We start from the raw sequence: 21,666 nt of genomic DNA on the forward strand, positions 1-21,666 counted from the left end.
TCTGTCCTGCAAGCCTTTGCTCTGGTGTAGACGTACCTCAGTGGGGATTCCAATCCATAAACCATCCTACTCTACTGATAGTGAAAAAACATACCTTTAGACCTAAATGCAAAGAGAGCTAACAAGGGCCAATGCAAAGTACACGCTTGTAGAGTTGAACAAAAAGTAATGGGAATGAATGACATGGCATCATTAAAATGTGCTCTGAATCATAATTTCAGATTTATAAATGTCCTTATAAAATTGGGAGGGTCTTTTTAGAGTGTGAAATTCATTGCCATGTAGAAAATTAAATTTTAGTTTTCAGTAATGTCCTAGAAAAACAAGACCCTTCCATTACCCCGTCTTACCCGAAATTTCATTTTTTGAATCAGTACTCTTCATATTGGATGATTTCTCTCTGTCTTCCTTAGATGAAACTTCCACATCCAGCAATATATTTATTAGCTCATTGACTGCTTCCTCCACTAATGAGCTTTTAAAGTGTAGTATCTGAGCACCATTTACACAAAGGTCCTATCAAAAAAAAAAAAAATTAGCACTGTGTCATATTTGTTTAACTAGCTCTTGAGGGCACATAGGTTCAGCCTCCAGATGAGATCTTGGTCCCCAACGATGCTTGGCCATGCCTCTCACACTAACCCAGGCCAGGCATCCTGTAAAGGAATGTGTTAAAGACAAGAGAACCAACTGGATCATAGATGGACCAAAATTATGCTTACTTCTCCAGCAATGGAGGAAATAACTCCAAAAGTCATGAACTGCCTCTCTTCCCATGAAGTTTCCTTCATTTCATATAAATCTGCTCTAGCCAGCCTTCCTTCTCTCTTCACCTTTGCCAACAGTCCATCATCAACCCCTAATTAATTTCAGATATTCTCCTGCCTCCAACTGGATTATGCATTTCTCAAAAATGAGATTTAACAAACATAAATGAATATACTGGAGCACTGTAATCAAGACAGACAGAGAGATAGTCAGTGATTTACCACCTGGTTGGAAAACAAGCCCATAAAGCAATAGACTGTGAGTAGGTCATAGTCTCCAGCTCCTTCCCAAGTTCCACCATGATTCATCTCAAGATTCTCTAATGTGCTCATGGACCCTCCACTCTAAGCATTAGCTTCACGGTTCATTTACCTCCTCATTACCCATGACATTCACGTCCATTCCACTGCTGTAGGGCATATGGCATTTTGATATCATTAAAACAGGAAGATTTTGATGTGTTCTGAAACTATTAAACTTCTTTACCATCAAATAAAGTATAAAATAACTCCCAGCTCAGAACTTCACTTAACTAATAATCACCATCCTTAGCCTACAGACAGTTATGAAAAAGATGCAGGTCAGAGGTTGGGTAAGGGAGGGAATAGAGTTAGCGCCGTCCAGCAACAAGTACAGTAACAAGTATAGACTCTGGCACCAAACTACCTGGATTCAAATCCTAGCTCTGTGTGATTCTGGAAAATCTTGGGCCTTGATTCCCACATCTGTAAAATGCTGATTATGGTAGAACCTACCTCAGGTTGTTGTGAGAATTCCAAAAGGCAATGTATGTAAAATGATAAGAACAGTGCCTGCCACAAAGTAAGTACCCAAGAAGTGCTTGTTATTATTATGGATCAGCAAATCACATACAAACACAGGAGGACGTTTGTTTGCGAAGCTTGCTTACCTCATTCCATATAAACAATGAACTAACTCCCTGTTCTCTGAGAGATTGCTAACATTTTTTCAAGCCTTCATCTTAAATCCTCTGACTCTACACACCCTCCCCTAAGGACATGACTTCCCACATCGATCATTCCTTTGCCAACAGCCTTTACTCCATCACCTGTTTCCACAGCCCTACCCAAATGAACCAGGGCATCTACCCTCTCCACTTGCACACAGAGGTCATGGCAAGGCAGGTGTTGGTCCTGGAAATTCATGGTCCCCAAACTCAGGCAGGCCCCTAATGCTACCCAAGGATCATTCTACATGACTCCAGTCATATTTCTCTGCCAGGCCCCATAACTGCTGTGTCCTCAAATTCTTGCGTCCTCAAATCCTTACACCATCCTCCCTCATCGTCCTCAGATAATAACCTTGATTTCTATAGCACAAAGCAAATGGAGGCCACAACATGGCCCTGACCCCATGCCCTTATCCAGAAGACAAATCAGCCTCCCCTTTTCCTCCTTTGTCAGTGAATCCAATGTTTATTCTTCTATTTAAGAATACATAGGGACTTCCCTGGTGGTGCAGTGGTTAAGAATCCGCCTGCCAACGCAGGGGACACGGATTCAAGCCCTGGTCCGGGAAGATCCCACATGCCGTGGAGCAACTAAGCCTGTGTGACACAACTACTGAGCCTGAGCTCTAGAGCCTGCAAGCCACAACTACTGAGCCCACGCACCTAGAGCCCGTGCTCCACAAGAGAAGTTACCGTAATGAGAAGCCCGCGCACTGCAAAGAAGAGTAGCTCCCACTGGCCGCAACTAGAGAAAGCCCACACACAGCAATGAAGACCCAATGCAGCCAAAAATTAATTAATTTTTAAAAAAAGAATACATAATCACACAATCTGAGTTCTAAGTCACACTCTGCTGCTTCGCCAGAGACTATGCTTACCAACCGTTCCGTTTTTCCTTCTCTACTTGACTTTCCCCCCAGCATATGAACATACTCAATGAACTTCAACTCAACATCTTTCTACCATAAGAAGCTTCTGCCTCGGGGCCTTTTCACTTGCTGTTCCCTCTGCTTGGAATGTTTTTCCCCAAAGATATTCACATGGCTTGCTCCCTCACTTCCTATGTTCAGATGTAATCACATAAGTCATCCCTGACCATCAACATAAAATCACAACTCTCTGTCAGGTACTCCTTTCCTCCACTATCCTCTTAATTTTTCTCCATTGAACTTATCATCACCTGGCATGTTGTTTGTTTATTGGCTTTTTTTGTTTGCTTGTTTTTCTATATCTTCCACTTGAAAGTGGGCATCACAATGGCAAGGATTGCATCAGTTTTGTTCACTGTTTTATTCCCAAATAGTGGTTCGCATAGGAGCTCCACAAAAATTGTTGAAGGACTAAACGAATTATAAGAAGTAAACATATTCAAGAGAAAGCATTCTTTTATATTGGTAATCATTCACTTTGGTAATCAAAATGCAAATTAAAATTTGAGAAATAATGGATTAAAGAAAGTTAACTAGACACTCCCAGGAGCCCTTCTGAAGGTCTTTATTCTAAAACGTTAATGTGAAGAGAATCTGAATGGGGAAGGGATTGTACAGTCTTTACCCCAAGCAGATTGAACACAGACCCCGCCTTTTCCAGCTTTCCCAGCAATGGCTCCAGAACCGTGTGCCACAGAACACCAGTTTGGGAAACGCTGCTCTACAGAAACGTTTAAAGAAGAAATTCTACCCAGAAACTGTTTAAAACAATTGTTTTATTAATTAACCCTAGCTTATTAGAAGCTCTTCAGCAAAATAGCTCTATTCTTCACAAACTATAGGAAATGAGAAATGTGTTCCATGGCAATTTCCCTCCTACTGATCTGAAAAGAGATGATTTGTTCTTCATGTCTACGTGACCCCTCAGGTACGTTCCTCTTCATTTTCAGATTATTGTCTGAAGGCTCCTCGTTTGAATCACATCTATCACAGACCAGTCATGCATAGAGAAAACAAATTTAATTTATGCTCCCAAAAATGCCCTTTATAGAAAAATGAATCACAAAACAAAATTTAAATAAAAACATCAGTCTTCTAATAACCTTTGTCATTTGGAGAAACTCTTCACAGGTAAGTGGCTCCTCCCTGGGGAGTTGACAAAGAGGCGTGCTACTCATTTCTTCCAGGATGGCATCGATGCGGAACTCGATCAAATCATTGACCCTGTCAATCAGCAACTCCAGGGCCTCTTTGGAAAAAAATAAAAGAGATTAAGCATTTTGTTTAAAAAAAAAAAAAAACCAACATGATTAAATTTCAGTAGCAAAATCAGGATTAAAGTTGCTCCATAGAGCTGTTTCATACTTGGTTTTCTCACACTGTTCTTTCTTTCTTTTTTTTTTTTAATTTTACTTATTTATTTATTTTTGTCTGTGTTGGGTCTTCGTTGCTGCGCGCGGGCTTTCTCTAGTTGCGGTGAGCGGGGGCTACTCTTTGTTGTGGTACACAGGCTTCTCATTGCGGTGGCTTCTCTTGTTGTGGAGCACGGGCTCTAGGCGCGTGAGCTTCAGTAGTTGCGGCATGTGGGGTCAGTAGTTGTGGCTCGCAGGCTCTAGAGAGCAGGCTCGGTAGTTGTGGCTCATGGGCTTAGTTGCTCCACAGCATGTGGGATCTTCCTGGAGCAGGGCTTGATCCCATGTCCCCTGCATTGGCAGATGGACTCTCAACCACTGCGCCACCAGGGAAGTCCCAACATACTGTTCTTTCTTAAACCAGTTTCCCAGCTTTCTCAGCCTGCCTTACTCTGACTCAAACTTGAAGTCAGCTCAAACGCATCTCCCCCAGGAGGCTTTCTGTGAATCTGCCCATATTCGCATGGCCCCCTCCTCCTGTGCCGGCATCGACCCCTGAGCACTCCTCCATCTCAGAGGATCTTCTCCATTCTTATAATGCTATGGTTCATGCATTTTATATTATTCAACCTTCAAATTGTAATGAGCCTAAAACACATCTCATGCATATCCAAAGACCCCTTCACAATTTATCTTTGAATCTAGTCCCCAAATCTACAAAGCAAAACAAAGAGGGTAAGAGGGTTCAACCATAAATTCCTCACCCCTCTACCCCACCCAACCCAGTACCTATAAATATTCTTGAGTATAGTGAACCTGGTAAAGTAAATAGGGGGACCCTTCTGAGCTCTAAGTTACTTGGAAGGTACAGTGAAAACATACTAATAAGACAATCTCTTTAAAAATTAGGATATAAAAAGACTAGGTACTATTTCAGCAGCCACAAATACGAGAGAAAGAGAGAGAGAATAAAAGCAGTTATCACGAGGGGTATGTAGAAGGGAGGCTCAGGAAGGAGGGACCCAGAAATGAGGTGATGGGATCAAAGGGTAGGAAAGGGGTTACGGAGAAAAAGAAATGTTAAGAGATTAACTATATAAAACTATTGCAATTATGAATCCATGTGTGTCTGGGTGTCTAGTACAAACCCAACTCAGAGTAATACAAAAGCATAAGAAACAGCCTGATTTTCAAGCCCTTTGCAGTCAGTATGGGGAGAAAGATAGAACCATTAGAAGAAACCAAAATACAGATTCTTTAGTCCCAATGTGAAACAGAAGTCACAGGAAAAAGTGGTCCTGTGTGGTAGCATAGTCTGAGTGGGCTTCTTGGGAGTGGGACGTACTCTGGGGTATAAAACTTGGGGAGAATTAGGGCATGGAGAGCAGGTGAGGACACTGTGTAGGAGAGGAGAATGGTGATTTCTAAGTCTTCCTAGAACAATCCCTCTATCACCATATTCCAACCTGTGTTCCACTGTCCACCACAGAGGGTCTACAAGGTGTTAACGTGCTTTCCTGGTAAGCAGCCAAGGAATTCTGGGAAATGCCACCTACAGGAGCCCACTTTTGGAGACCACTAAATACTGGCATATCAAGGGCTCTGAAAAGTCCTCCAGAAGAGGAATCTGCCTGACTTTGTTTAACCTGGATTTCCCAGACTTATCTGAGCCTAGACTTCTTTGCAGCATACTTGTACACATTCTGGGAAACTGTATTTAATGGAATACACCACGTTACATATATTTTAAAGTATATTATATCCCTCATTAGGAAAAAATGTTTGCTTAAACTTTTCCCATGTACCCTGCTGTTCAGCATTCTGCTGCGTCCAAATCACATCTTTCAAATCGGGGTCTCAGAATACACTAACCTATTAATATAAAAAGCTGAAGGACTCAAGTTCCTTTAAAGTCTAATGGCCAACAGTAAGTATAACTTTAAAATGTAGTTAGCCTCGGGGGATAAAATTAAATACTGAATATATACAGTTTCCAGGAAATTAATGACTTCATATACTTGGTAAAAATTCCTTAGGGAACAGCTTAAGAATATCACTTCTTGTTTCATTATTCATATCACAACATCTATAAGAAATTATATCATAGACCTTAAAAACTCAGCCTTTTGAATTGAAAAATAATAACCATTTAAACAGACTTACTGATCTTTGCAAAAGCATTTTTCAAGTACATCTTAATATTCAGTGATGTCCAGGTCAGTGCAGCCAGGCCAGGCTGCAGAGCTTCATCCACCTTTGCCAAATGAGGGACCATCAGTTGCTCTATAATGGGAGGCATTTTTGACTTCACTCTCTGATATTCAGCCAGCATCATCTGCAGGGAAATAGGGGTGAAGTAATCAAATAATATCTCACTTTGAATATCTAGTAATAGCTCATTTTTATCCAAAACGATTACTTTTATTTAGGGTCCAGTTGCAGGGTTCCAATAGCAGCCTGGCAAGTAAAGCAGCCAAAACATAATAAGAATAGAACAGGCAAGAAATCTCTCCATAGACACAAATTCCTAATCTAATAAAATACGACTGAGAAGGAGAGAGAAAGAACTTAAGAGCAAGTTAAAGGACAAGAATGTTGTCTGCTTTGTTCAATGTGCCTGAAACAGTGCCTGGCACATAGAAGATGATCAATCAATATTTCTCTGATTCATTAACTAGCTGTTATTAGAACGAGCATTTGTGATCAGAAACTCATGGTCCTCCATTGAAATTTACCTGCTGTATAATGTTAAATTGTGTCAGTATTTTGTTCACATGTTACCATATTTAAATAAGACTGATAGTACTTCCAGCCTACCTTTTATAGCAATGTTAATATTAATAATAATTAATTATAAGAAAGCAACTTTAATGCACTTCTTAAATACAATTGTTTTTTTTTTTTAATACAATTGTTTTTAAGCTCATCTTTGTAATGTGCGTGTGAGTATTACTTTGTCATTAGATCACTGTTTCCCAAGGTGTTTACGCTGAAATGCAAGCCACAAGAGATTCTATAAGAAAAATGGCCCCTGGGTGGATAAGTTTGGAAAACACTGTACACAATATCTCCCTTCTTTGACAGTCACAATTAATAGTAATGATTCTGAGAAAATTGCAAGAAGGAAGTAAGAAGCCCAACAGTCTTTGTGAATTGTGTTAAACTCAACATTTCCCATTGGACTACATAATCCTTTCTTCATTTAATACTTTTCCACAATTTCTGTAATATCCTTTCAATTCCCATGAAACACCTAAAGTTGATGGTTCTATTATCAGCTACTTATACATTTCCTGAACCGTTTATCCACTGCTTACCTTTTTTTCAATGTTCATCACTTATTCTATTTGGGAAGCAATTCTTAAATCAGCCTCCAGCAGGCCTTTTACTTCCTACCTTAATCCTTTAATCTAGGAGGTATTATTCACCCATTTTATAAATGAAAAACTGAGGCTTAGAAGGGTAAAGTAATTTGCCCAAAGATAATGCTTTGAATCGAGATTGACTTCAGAATCTGTATTCGTAACTATTAGTCTATGTTGGCTCATCTCTTTCTAGTTTGAACTGCCTTCCAAGGAATAGATGAAGAAAACAAACTCTCAGCTACTTCAGCATGTCTGTAGAAGCCTGAAAACTGTTAAATATTCAGCACAATAACTCAGCAACACCTGAGATAGTCTCCAAAACATGTCAATAGATCTGCTCTTACCAGGTACTTGCAGTGAGTGGGAACCTTTAATGCTTTCAACCTCAAGATACAATAAATGTCACCCAGATGATAATTCACTTGTTAGAATTGTCATTTACAGCTGTGGTGGTTTTAAAACATTCTTTGACCGTCCTCCCTTAATGGGGTGGGGTTTATGTCCCCTCTCCTTGGATCTGGGTGGGCTTATGAAGCCCAACAGAAGACAACAGAAATGATGCTATGAGACATCTGAGGCTGTCCAAAAGGCCATGTGGCTTCCTCCCTGCTTACTGTAACACCCACCGTTGGAATCCTGAATTGCAATTATAAGAAATTCTACTACCCTGAGGCCTCCCTCCATCCTGGAATGCTCACATAGATTCTCCAGTCCTTAGCCCCAACTAAGCAAAACTTCCAGCCATTCCCGCCATAGAACCAGAGAATGAGTCCTTCTTGGACCTTCCAGATCAAACATCTGCCAACTGAACTAAAGTAATCTTAGTCAATGCCACATGGAACAGAAGGATCACCTAGCCAAGCCTTGCTTAAATTCTTTATTCACAGAATCATGAGGTATAATGAAATGGTTGCTTTAAGCCACTATATTTTGGGATTGTTTGTTACGTGCAACAGATAACTGAAACAGCAATTCTGTGGACAAAATTATCATTCATAATTTTATATTCTGATAAACAGTGTTTCTTAATAAAAATAACTACTTTCTTTTTCCTTTTTTATTTATTTTTTATTGAAGTATATTTAATTTACAATGTTGTATTAGTTTCAGACGTACAGCAAAGTGATTCAGTTATACACACACACACATATATATATATTCTTTTTCAGATTCTTTTCCATTATAGGTTATTACAAGATACTGAGTATAGTTCCCTGTGCTCTAGAGTGGGTCCCTGTTGTTTACCTATTTTATATATAGTAAAACTAACTGTTTCTTTACAAATATGTAGATTGACTTAGCTATTTTTCTAACATCCAAGAAAAATCTAAAAGGGAATTCCAACATTCTGACTAGTATCTGATGAGCTTACATTTGAGGAATGTCTGTCCATTGCCAATATTAACTTTTTAATATAACATGAAAGAGGGGGAAAACAGTAGACTACAAGTTTGGGTTCTTGTCCTACCTCTGCAACTTACTAGCTATGAGACCTTGGCTACGTCATTTAACTTCTCTAAGCCACGGTTTTGTCATCTCTAAAATAATATAATAGTACTCTATTCCAATTACCTAACATGGCTGTAGAAAATATCAAATGGAATAATGAATATGAAAACGGTTTGAAATGTAAAGTATTATGCAAATGTGTGGCCTTATAGGGCTTGTCCTATGATATTGGCCACTATAAAGTTCTAACAATGGTTTCCATGTTGTCAAATATCGTGGCAGCACCTCTGACCTCATCTTGAGCATCCTCTGGGCAGCATTTGTCACTGGTGACCATTCCCTCCATCATGAGGTTTTTCTTACCCTTGGCTTCCTTGACACTTGGTTTCCACCTGCCTCAAAGGGCAATCCTTAATTTTACTAGCATATTTGTCCTCTTCTATCAGACCTGTTAATATTGGAACAACTCAGGGTTCAATGTAGGCCCTCTACGCTTCTTTATATTCTCCTCCTTGGAAATCTCATACAGGACAATGACTTTAAATAGCAACTGTATTCTAATAACTCTCAAAAACACACCTTCAACTTTGACTTCTCCACTCAACTCCAGACTTACATATCTATCTGCATGGATAACACCTCTACTTGGATCTCTAAAAATCATCTTATACTTAAGATGGGAGCTATTAATTCCTTTCTGCCCCCCAAAACAAGCTAGTTCCAGTCTTTGCCATCTCCACGAGTGGAACTTCCATTTGGGGCCACTGCATGTTACTGAACATGTGTGCAGAATACAACCAACGTAACGACTGAATAATTCCATTGAGTTGCTCACACCAAAAACAAAGGGATCATCCTTGAGTTCTCTCATAACCTGCCTGTTGACATCATTCTCTAATTCACTGATCTACTACTCTGCTGCATCCTAGTTCAAGCTGCCATCATCTCCAACCTGAACCGGTGCAACAGCTCTCAAACTAGCCTCACACTGACCCTTTTTGTCCCCTTAGAATCTATTCCTCACCCAGCAGAAAGAATGATTTTTATTGTAAAAGACATCATGCCTTTTTCTCCTGCTCAGATTCCTCTAATGGCTTCCTGGTGCACTCAAACGTGTAACCTTGGTTTACAAGCTCTATGATGACCTGGCCCTCGCCAACTCTACATTCTAGCCTCAGTCACTCCACTACAGTCATCCTGGACACTTTCTGCTTCTCAACAGTGACACACCACCAGATTTTTTTTTAATGCACACTGGGGCTAGCCAAGAAGGGAAAAAAAAATAAAAGTACTATACCTTCATGTTACTGAAGTTCTTTTTGTATATGTCTCGTTTCCGGAAAAGGGAAGCTGCAAATGGTGAAACTTCCAGACCCATCTGTGACATGCACTCTGTTTCTCTAAATAAGGTTAATATCTGAGGATCAAAGTTTACAAACAATTCCCCTGTGCCGGGAGCCTTCACCAATAAAGAAGCCTCAAGTCCTACATGAATTTCTTCAGTCTGTGAGAAGAGATCAACATTGTTACTAGTAGAGGGTTCAATGCAGACACAGGGTATCTAGCTTGGCCATTTCTGGGAATGAAGGTCATTACGTCTTCTTCCATGGATTTGAGCTTCTCAAACTAAAGACAATGGGGTCTCTCACTCTTCTCCTAACTTCACTCTCAGGAAAGAGTTTTCAAGTTCTTGGTGGTGATGTACAGTCAATTCAACAAAATGCTTGGGTCATGAATCTCTCACACCTGATAAGTGGATACTGCAATAAAGGTGACTTCTCAAAAGCCACTTCACTCCCTGATACCTTCATGCCTACTCAGTTATTTTTCCTAATAAAAGTTTCAAGAAACCTACCAAGCTCAGTCTTCAGTTATCTAGAAAAGCAAGGTAAAACACTACAGAGACATCTCTGTTATTGATTCAGACACCAAAATTTGAACTAGGAAAATGAGATACCATTTTAGAGGCCTTGTTAGGCTGAATTTTATCCTCCAAAATACTTCCTGTCAATCTACAAAGAAATACAAGTGTTGGTAGGGTATGAAATATAATTTGACTAACCTAGTATGGCCAAATAAAATTTAAAACTTTGTTTAACAGGCATACTAGTGTTCACAGACACAATGGAGAAAAAAAAAGAAAGAGAAATCCTAATCAACCAGGTACAGGATCCCATAAACAGGATCTTCTTCCTTAGGAGTTTATAAATTAAATAAAAATGAGTTTCTGGGGCTTCCCTGGTGGCGCAGTGCTTAAGAATCCGCCTGCCAATGCAGGGGACACGGGTTCGAGCCGAGGTCTGGGAAGATCCCACATGCCGCGGAGCAACTAAGCCCGTGCACCACAACTACTGAGGCTGCGCTCTAGAGCCCACGAGCCACAACTACTGAAGCCCACGTGCCTAGAGCCTGTGCTCCGCAACAAGAGAAGCCACCGCAATGAGAAGCCTGCGCACCAAGTCGAAGAGTAGGCCCCCGCTCACCGCAACCATAGAAAGCCCGCGCGCAGCAACGAAGACCCAACACAGCCAATAAATAAATAACTAATTTATTTTTTAAAAAATGAGTTTCTGTTACCTGGCTTATGATCTTTTTTCCAAAATTAATTATTGTTTTTCTTCAGGGACATATTACACTCTTTGACTGATTACTTAGAGTCAACGAACCCTGTCTTATAAAATACCCACAAACTCAACTTTCTAGGGGAATAAAACTGCCCAATGCGAGCAGTTTATAAACTCTTATGGAGCCGTCTTTGAAGAGCATACATGCAGAGACTCACTTGCTGAAGCCATGCCCTGTGGTAGAGAACCTCAAACGCCAGGAGGACCTTGGCCACCCTGTTGTAACTGCGAATCACAGGCTTGGCTTCCGCCGTCTGGAGCACAGACGGGTGCTGCCGGAAAAGCTGCATTGGTTGCTGAATCCGGTGGAAGAGCTGTCGGGCCCACAGAATCTTCCCAGCAATGGGAGGCTGGTCTCGAGCCAAAGGAGGATCGTCTTTCTGCTTCGTATACAGCTTCGAGATCATATCAATGTCAGCCCCATAGTTTTCAAGGATACGCCGGTATTTGTCATCAATTCCAAGATTAGGTATATCCAATCTGATTTTTTTTTTAAAGTGAAAGGCTTGAATTAATGGGATGATATTGAGAAATCTTATTTATTAAGACTTAACTGTAAAAACATATGCTGATGGAAGAGAATGAAATATTTGTGTTAGCATATTAAAAAATCAAAATGGAATCAGTCTGTCAATCATATCACAATAGAGAGGTTATAGCTTTTCGGTTTGTTTTTTTTTTTTTTTTTTTGTCTTAATGGGATCTTAGTTCCCCAACCAGGGAGTGAACCTGGGACCTCGGCAATGAGAGTACAAAGTCCTAACCACTGGACCACCAGGGAATTCCCTAGAGTGTTTTTTGGTTTCCTTTTTTTTTTTTTTAAATAGTATCAATCCTTAAAACCTAGTCAAAACTTTTGGTAAGAGTTTCTTCAAATTACTTAAACACTGGGCTTCCCTGGTGGCGCGGTGGTTGAGAGTCTGCCTGCCGATTCAGGGGACACAGGTTCGTGCCCAGGTCTGGGAAGATCCCACATGCCGCGGAGCGGCTGGGGCCGTGAGCCATGGCCACTGAGCCTGCACGTCCGGAGCCTGTGCTCCGCAACGGGAGAGGCCACAACAGTGAGAGGCCCGCGTACCGCAAAAAAAAAAAAAAAAAAAAAATTACTTAAACATTAAGTGATATTATGATACGCAGTCACAAGGTACTTCAAAGCTGAGAGGAAATAAAACAAACTCTTAATCCTCTGAAGAACTTTAAAACTGTGGCCTTGTTATTCAGATTGTCAAGAGAGGATTTCCTTCCCACTAGAATATGAAATAATAATAACGTAAGTTAAACCATGTTCATATTACCCCAACCTAGAAAATAGAATTTAGAAAAGTCTTTCAAATTTTTACCTTTCAAATTTCTTTAACATACTTAGAGCTTGATTTGTGTTTTTAATCTTTTCAAACGTAACATCCATGAACTTCTGCAACTCATTCTAAAACAGAATAAAGTCTGATTATGAACAATGAATTAGCATTGCAAAAAATTCTACTTAGCAACAAGATAAAAGAGCTCCCCATCTCTGCAAAGACATACAATATAGGACAAAGTATAACAGAGAAGATAATACTCATCTAAGCTTAAAGAAAGATAAATGTCCAGAACAAAGAGGGACGTGAAGGCCAGAGCAGTCATAGGGTTTGGTGCCATGGCAGGCCCCAGGGATACTGGACCAGATATTTCTTCCACAAACATCACATCTTAGGATCAAGAAATCTTCTTGCACTGAAGAACTGTACAGTTAGCCTATCTAAATAAACACTCAAATTTTTTCACGACATAAAAATATCCGAGTATAAACTATACAGAACTTGAGACACAGTAAATCTTTACTGAGCCCTAACGCTTGGACCTAGTTTTCCTTGCTTTTCTAACTTATGGCTTCACGAAGGCCTACACTGAGCTCTTCATGAACACCTAAGACCTCAATTTAGTCTTTTCTCTCTGAGCCTTAGGTCCATTCTTTCAGTCTTTTGGAGTCTGGTGTGGAATCTTCTAGTCCTCTTAGCTCTGGGCTCTCAGGCCCTACTCAGTTTTTCCTAAGGCGGCTTGCCACCTCAAACGCTGGTCCTTTACTAAACAGTGCCTTACTTTGCCCACTGGAGACAATATCCTTCTAGACTGCCAATGGCCCGCCTGGTTCTAACGTGCTGCAGCTCTTTGATATTAGTATAAGCATGAGCCCGAAATCTGGACAGGATCCCAGGCCCTGATGCCCTTGACAGCAGATGCCTGGACACAACCCTGATCCAAATCACTCATGGACAGTATATCTCATGCTCCCACACACACACACACCCTCCAGTCTCACATCTTGGAGATGCCACAGTTACTGGTTTTCTCCATTCTGTCTCCAAGACTCATCACCCCCGCTCACTACACCCAGAGTCATGGGGAGGTCAGTATATGCCCCCCAGTTTTACAGAAACAAAGGCTGAATTCATGAGACTGCGTGAATTATTTAAAGGAGAGAGTATAAAAATGTTAGTTAAGAGAAAGTGGATGGAGAAAGGGAAAAGGAAGTCAGAGGAAAACTGGTCAGCAAACCAAGGAGAGAAGTGGACCATTTTTGAGATGGAAGACAAGATGAATAAAAGTGTTGAATGAAAAAAAAAAAAATTCAAGAGACTAGGAATTAGTATCTATAACTAGTGCTTAAAAACCAGACTTTAAAACATTTATAAAATTATATTCTCAGTATGATAAAAAGTGGCACAGTCTTGAAACGGTCTTCCCATTACTCTCATTTCCGCTCCATTTACTTGGAAAACATCAATCATGTTCTCACACCAAGCATGGCCTCCTCTCTGGAGCCTTTCCTAATCCCAGTCAAGCAACAATATGGAACTGTTTTTCTCCTAGGTTCACACCCTACCTTACGGGTTGTAGCAGTTCTCAGAGTCTATGTAATGTTTTGCAGGTCTGTTCTCCATATAAGTTTCTTTAGAACTTCTTTGGAATATGTCAACTTATCTTTGGATCCTTACTTCCCAGTACAATATCAGAATATTATACTTTTATAATTAGCCATTTTAGCCACTCTTTGCCCTTCTTTAATGATATATTCATTACTCTGTTCTATAACATATATGTACTTATATTTCAATCATATCACATGTCTAATGTGATTTCTGAGGGCAAATCAACTTGATTTATTTCTGTATCCATAAGCTACAGCATAGAACTCTATACATAAATAACATACAGTAAATGCACGTTTAATTGCAATAAATCTAGTTCTTATTTTTTTGTTACCTTATCAGTAATTATCTTTCTTTTCCATTTTTTTCTTAAAATAAACATTTTATTGGGTCATTTCATTTATGTTCCACTTAAAGTAAAACCTGTGCTTTTTTTCAGATCTGATGCCCCTGATATATGTGGAACTGGGATGTGATTTTTTAAGGTTATACTCCATTTATAGTTATTATAAAATATTGGCTATATTCCCCATGTTGAACAATATATCCTTGTAGCTTATTTTATACCGAATAGTTTATACCTCTTAATCCCCTACCCCTATATTACCCCTCCCCTCTTCCCTCTCCCCACCGGTAACCACTAATTTGTTCTCTATTTCTCTGAGTCTGCTTCTCTTTTGTTATATTCACTAATTTGTTGTATTTTTTTGGATTCCATATATGTGATATCACACAGTATTTGTCTTTCTCTGCTTGACTTATTTCACTTAGCAGTCTACTCCTTATTATTTCGCAACTCATACACTAATTCAGCAAACATTCTTTGCTCTCCAGTAACATAAGGTCCTATCCCCTAGGCCTTGGAGACATAAATAGGAATGAACACAATTCCTGCCCTCAAGGTGCTCACCATCTACCTAGATCCCACATACAAACTACTGAAGTACCATGTGATCAGAAACTGCTAGGACACACAAATGAAGATGTGACAAATAAACACTGACCGTGGAGCACAGACTCAGGATCTGCCAGCGCCCATCAACAAGAGATCAAGACCCACACTCCTTACGTCTGAATCGGCCCCCAGAAGAGATCAGTGCTTAAATTATTACCGGCACTCTATCTTCCCATCACCTGAAATGTGTCTTACAGCATAATGGTTTAAAACTTGAATCCTAGAGCCAGACAGCCTGCCACTTGCCATCTCTGTGACTTTGGGCAAATCACTTAACCTCAATGTGAATCAGTCTCCTCCTCTCCAAAAAGAGGGTAATAAGAGCACCCACTTTATCAGATTATTGTGAGTATTAAATGAATTAACATCTATAAAGTGCTGAGAACAGACCTGACACATAGAATTAGCTAGTTTTATTATGAGTCCTACACTGAACTCATCCCTCCAGAAATGCTTTGGAGCTCTTTTTCCCTTGAAGTGTATAAATTTATTTCAAACTAAAAATTCTGGAAAAGAAGAAACAGAATGATCCTTTTCCTTTAATAATCAGAAAGGTGCACACTTTAGATCTCACTGGGATGGAAAGAAGTCTGCATGTTGATTATAGTGGACACCTCTTAGGTTGTCTCCCAATCTTACCCTCCCTGGTTCTCCTCAGCTGATAATAAACGCTCCCAACCACGCAAGTGGATCTCATCCCCTCTGCTTTTACCATATGACCCCACAGTTAACAGGTCCAGGACAAGGCACCACATTAGAATTGGCTAACCCAACTTTTTCCTTAGGAACTTGGAGATGAGGCTGCTTCCATGATACGTTCTCAGAAGCCGCTGACGGCCATACGCTGCTCCTGTGGACTGGTCCGGGGGTGGGAGGAGGGACAAGAGAAGGAAGAGAGAATGGGGCTTCGAGACCAAGAGGGGTCCAGGTGCTGAGCCAGTCCTGGTACCACTGTTTCAAGGCCAGCTGTAACCCTGCCTTTGAGATCTGCCAGGCATTGCTGATCATTTATTTGCTCAAGCTACCTCTGGTCACAATCATTGCTAAAGTAACAAACAAATGGAAACAAATTTCTATATTCTAATAATGCTGTTTCAACAGAAGATAAAAGTTAATTTTCTAAGATCTAAGACGGAACACATGCAGAAGTCTGTGATCACAGATCATTACCCAAAGCTATATTTATGACCCTTTAATCCATGAAAAAGAGCCTTCAGTCATTAATCTGCAATCACAAAATGCAGGCCAAGCTTGCTATCGGTCACCTCCATGATGAAGATGCCTCTCCCTTCTGAATGGGTAATGATAACCAGCATTACACAGAACGGAAAAAATAAACACCAGACTGTCAACAGGAGTTTCATTATCCAACCTACGTGAAGGTCATTAGTCTGCTTGCAAAACTCTTCATAATCCTGCTCAAAATCCATTTTCCGCTGGTCTAAGAAATTATATTCCTTTCCCTTTATGGTGGCAACAATACCCTGAAATGTTATGAAAGAAATAAGACAATATTTCAATATTCTTGCATTACTTAGGTAAATATGACCTTTAAATATAGAACCTGTGCAATCATTCCCCAAAAATCAACTTAAGAGGAGCCTTATTTCTTTAATTATTCTCATTGCTTCATGTATATTACAGGTAGTATAATATTGCCGAATGCATTCAAATATATAATTTTGAAAGCATTTTCATGAGACTTTATGTATTTCTGAAGAAAAATATCAAATAAAAACCTCACCTGAAAAGTAGGAAAGATGTTCTGTCTAAAAATTTCTTACAAACTACATCGGAAGTAATGAAAAAGAAAAAGAAGCCCAGGGAACTTCCCTAGTGACCCAGTGGTAAAGAATCCACCTTGCAATGCAGGGGACACACGTTCAATCCCTGGTGGGGAACCAAGATCCCACATGCCGCGACGCAACTAAGCCCTCATGCCACAACTACTGAGCTCACGTGCCTCAGCTAGAGAGCTTGCATGCCGCAACTACAGAGCCCATGCACCCTGGAGCCTGTACGCCACAACTAGAGAAAGAGAAAACCCACACACAACAACTAGAGAGAAGCCCGTGCGCCTCAAGGGAAGAGCAAGGAAAGATCCCGCATGCCTCAACGAAGATCCCACGTGCTGCAACTAAGACCTGACGCAGCCGAAAGAAAGAAAGGGAGGGAGGGAGGGAGGGAGGGAGGAAGGAAGCAAGCAAGCCCAAAGTAGAATTTACTAAAATATTTTTCATTTAAAAGTTTGTCTTCTCAGAAAATAAATAAGACTTTAACAGAATATAAACAACTTAGGAAGAACACAGTTATAACATCTGCAGATGAAAAACTATCCTCCAAGCCTCAAATGTCCTAAATAAAATATCAAACCATAATCTACTATTTAAAGAATCTCTAGAATTAATTGCTTCCTCCAAAGCTGCAGTCTGTGACTATAACAGTGCAAATTAGGAAACTCATCTTCTTGAAAATACTATTATCCAAAGTTCTGTTTGCTCTGAATAGTGAGCTCTAATGCTCTGTGATCATTCTTAACCAGGTACTAGGCCGTTCTCAAACTCGGTACCCACACTGTTGATACAGGCCTATAATCTTTATGAAGAATGTTGGGCCAGCTTCCACAAACGCTTCTTCAAAGATATTTCCATTTAAACATCACCTCAAGTGTCTCAATAGACAAGAGTGTATAAGCTGCATAACTTCTTGAATCAAGTTTACAAGTTAAAACAACCTACTCTTTCATGCCGTATAACTACAAAATTAGGTCTATTCAGAAATTGTGTATATATAATGTTATAATGCTACCCATCATGTTATAGGAAATGTGTAAACAAAGTATGGAAAAGCTACATTCCTACATTTTAAAGTTGCATTTTAAAAGATTTGCGGCCCTTAGAAAATTCTGCTTTGTGATTGGATTTAATGGTCACTTAAGAGTATTAAGTAAATAAGCTGATTAATCATGACCTTTAAACCAACTAATCAAACTCAATCTACTAAATCATTTACTTGACAGATGTTTATTGCACACCTATTATATGCCAGCAAACTTGGAAGATACAGAAATGAACAGAACAAAGAAACATCCCTGCCCTCGGGAATTTACATCCTCGGTCGGGGAGAGAGGGTGGGAATCTATGTAAGTCACAAATAAATGAACAGGATAATTGCAGACAGTGAAAAAATAAGTAACATAGAGTGACTGAGGTGAAACAGAGCTCAAGGAAAACTTAATTGAGAGGGTCATTTAAATCAAGATCTAGAGGCCAAGGAGAAAATAACCATGTGATGATTCAGAGGCAGAACTTTCTATATATATATAGAAAAGGTTTTTTCTTTTTCTCTCCCCAAATCTGATATACTCAGGAAATGAAAAGATTTCTTATATCGACCTAAACTTTTAGAGTAGAAAAATCAATGAGTGACAGTAAATTATATGATCCTTTTCAAATTCAAGTACAAAAAAAAATTAAGGTTTAGTGTCACTGTCCCCAAACAAGAAAAAAACTGACTATATCCACATTAAAAATGCAAAGCACATCGTGTTTGTAAATTGTTTTTTAAAAATCTTCGAAACATTAGATCCCTGTGCCCACTTTAAAAACTAAGATTAGTCACACATATATCCTTATAACATAAAGCTGTCGAAAGTCAAAATAATTAAGAATAGTAGAGCTAGGGCTTCCCTGGGGGCGCAGTGGTTGAGAGTCTGCCTGCCGATGCAGGGGACACAGGTTCGTGCCCGGGTCCGGGAAGACCGCACATGCCGCGGAGCGGCTGGGCCCGTGAGCCATGGCCGCTGGGCCTGCACGTCCGGAGCCTGTGCTCCGCAACGGGAGAGGCCATAACAGTGAGAGGCCCGCGTACCACAAAAAAAAAAAATAGTAGAGCTAAAATAAAATCCAATCCCTATTATTTTTTTAACATGAGTCCATATAAATGCTTAACTGCAGATATAATCAGATACCAACCACTCAGAACTCAGGGTCAACGAGAGACTGACACGCAGTATATGCTTGATGAAATATTTCTTGCATGAATAAATGAAATAATAAGTTATATTTAAACATTTTTCTTGTGCTACTAATGAAAACGCTTTTGCTAATGATGATTAATTTTAGGCTATAGGGAAGTCATTCTCATAATCACATAGCTGAAAATAATATATTAGCACCATTACACAACTCTCAAATAGATTTAACTTCTTTATTGTTTAAGGGCCATGAGCTTATCTTTTACATTAGAGACTGATTATTTAAAGCTTTCTGAATACAGTCATTTGCATAACACATTAACATTTTATTATGGATAAGGGTAGCAAATTTAGTTTTGAAAACAGTACCTGGTATTTAGTGACCATGTTTTCCAGTCCTTCAATCTTAGAATCTTCTAGGACTGAATATGTCTTGAAGGTAGTAAAGATGTCCATTATCTTGGCAAGACGTCTGTGGAAAGTTTCAAATTTTCCAAAAATATACATCTCACTGAATTCAAATTGTTTTTCATTTGGATCTTGTTTAAGCTTTTGTTTGGTCTTGTGAAAGCAGTGCTGGTATTCCTTAAAGTAAAAACCAAAATACAAGAAAGGGAACACAACAAAGATATCAACCTTATTCTCTTAAGTGAAAGCGACAGCAAATTTAGGGTGGAATTACAAAACCTTTCAGTTTCATGCCTCTGTAGCTACTCCTTCATCAGCCTGGGATGTCATCTTTTCCCATCCCCCAACCTAGCAAACTCCTAATTTTTTTTTTTTTTTCTTTTTGGCCACATGGCATACGGAACTTCCCTGACCAGGGATCAAACCCATGCACCCTGCGTTGGAAACGTGGAGTCTTAACCACTGGACCACCAGGGAAGTTCAAACTCCTAATTATTCATAAGGTGACTCAAAGATGCAGCCTTTCCCCCTGGGTCCCACTGTGTTAGTAGAAGCTTAACTCTGTGTATCTCTCCGTTCGTCTACAAGAAGCTTAAGGAAAACTACTTCATTTTTGTATCTCTAGTTCTTAGTGTGGTGTTGGCACATAGCAGGCCCTCAAAAAGGGTAAAGTAAGTGAACAAATGTGGGGGACTGATTTATTAACATTCAAGTTTTCTTAACAGTAAAAGATTACCATTCTTTTTAGCAACCACTAATATGATAACTGCTAAATGATTTAAGGTGCATTGGCAAAAAACAATGTAAAAATAATAAAAAATCTAAATATATTATCAAGTTGACCGTTACCTGCTTCAGTTTAATTGCAGATAATATTTTTTCCACAGCAACATCCTGTGGTTGGCTCCAGATCGAAGCAGTTCCATTGTTGGTAATATAGGCTTTACATGCAGATATCATCTGATTGGTCACCTGGAATTTTCCAATAAAACGATGCCAAGGACATTAAGCAGCCATCAAACATAAATTGGGCTAAAGGGTCCTTAGCTCACCTACCTCTCCAAGTATAAAATCTGTAAATAAATCTCTGGATGTATTGTTTTTCCATCACAACTATGATCAAGCACTAACCCTCTTTCTTTCCAGCTTTATTGAAGTATAATTGACGAACAAAAATTGTATATATTTAAGGTGTGCAATGTGAGGCCTGATACACATATGCATAATGAAGTGATTAGCAAAATCGAGTATTAACACATCCAACACTTCAGATAATTACCATTGTGTGTGTGTGTTGAGAAAACTTAAGATCTGCTCTCTTAGCAATTTTCAAGTGTACAATACAATATCAGCCATAGTCACCATGCTGTGCATTAGGTCCCAGAACTCAGTCACCTTATAACTCAAAGTCTGTAGCCTTTAACCCACATCTCCCCATGTTCCACACTCCCCCAGACCCTGGCAACCACCATTTTACTCTCTGCTTCCATTTGTTCAACTTTTTAAGTTCTACACATCTATTATCAAAGTCATTTGTAAAATCACAGAGCTGGAAGCACTACAGAAAATTGCCAATTCAGACCCCTGTGTTAATGCAGGATGAACATCTTAACCAAGCAAGAAGGGATTCACTTCCCTACCTAAAAGCTGTCAAGAGCTTCCCCCACCCCGTCTCCTTCTTCGGCAGCCTGCTCTAAAATCTAACTCACGGTTTCCCAGTGCCATGAAACGAACTGTCCACCCTGATCATTTCATGCCACCATGATCTGTAGCAGAAATGTCAAAAGCAGAAGGCAACAGAGGAAAGATAATGTGTGTAACTGCCAACATTTTATTTATCCCTCCAAACTTAAAAAAAAAAGACTTCAGAATTCTTTTGGTGATTTTTTAATAAATTAAAAGGAAAACTAGAGGTCTATACTGTAGGTATGGAATGACATGATGTCTGGGATTTGCAG

At 39.6% G+C, this 21,666-nt stretch overlaps 1 protein-coding gene across 1 annotated transcript in view; it reads right to left on the reverse strand.

Annotated features, from left to right (window-relative positions):
- DNAH5 (dynein axonemal heavy chain 5) overlaps positions 1–21,666 on the reverse strand; it is a 202,464-nt gene that overhangs the window by 166,731 nt on the left and 14,067 nt on the right. Inside the window, 9 exon segments of the mRNA XM_060145962.1 lie at positions 351–516; positions 3,771–3,916; positions 6,183–6,354; positions 10,131–10,337; positions 11,616–11,937; positions 12,798–12,883; positions 16,701–16,808; positions 19,670–19,885; positions 20,558–20,680. Coding sequence (XP_060001945.1) covers positions 351–516; positions 3,771–3,916; positions 6,183–6,354; positions 10,131–10,337; positions 11,616–11,937; positions 12,798–12,883; positions 16,701–16,808; positions 19,670–19,885; positions 20,558–20,680 — 1,546 coding nt within the window.

Source organism: Lagenorhynchus albirostris, chromosome 3 (assembly GCF_949774975.1).
Source record: "Lagenorhynchus albirostris chromosome 3, mLagAlb1.1, whole genome shotgun sequence".
Taxonomy (NCBI): Eukaryota; Metazoa; Chordata; class Mammalia; order Artiodactyla; family Delphinidae; genus Lagenorhynchus; species Lagenorhynchus albirostris.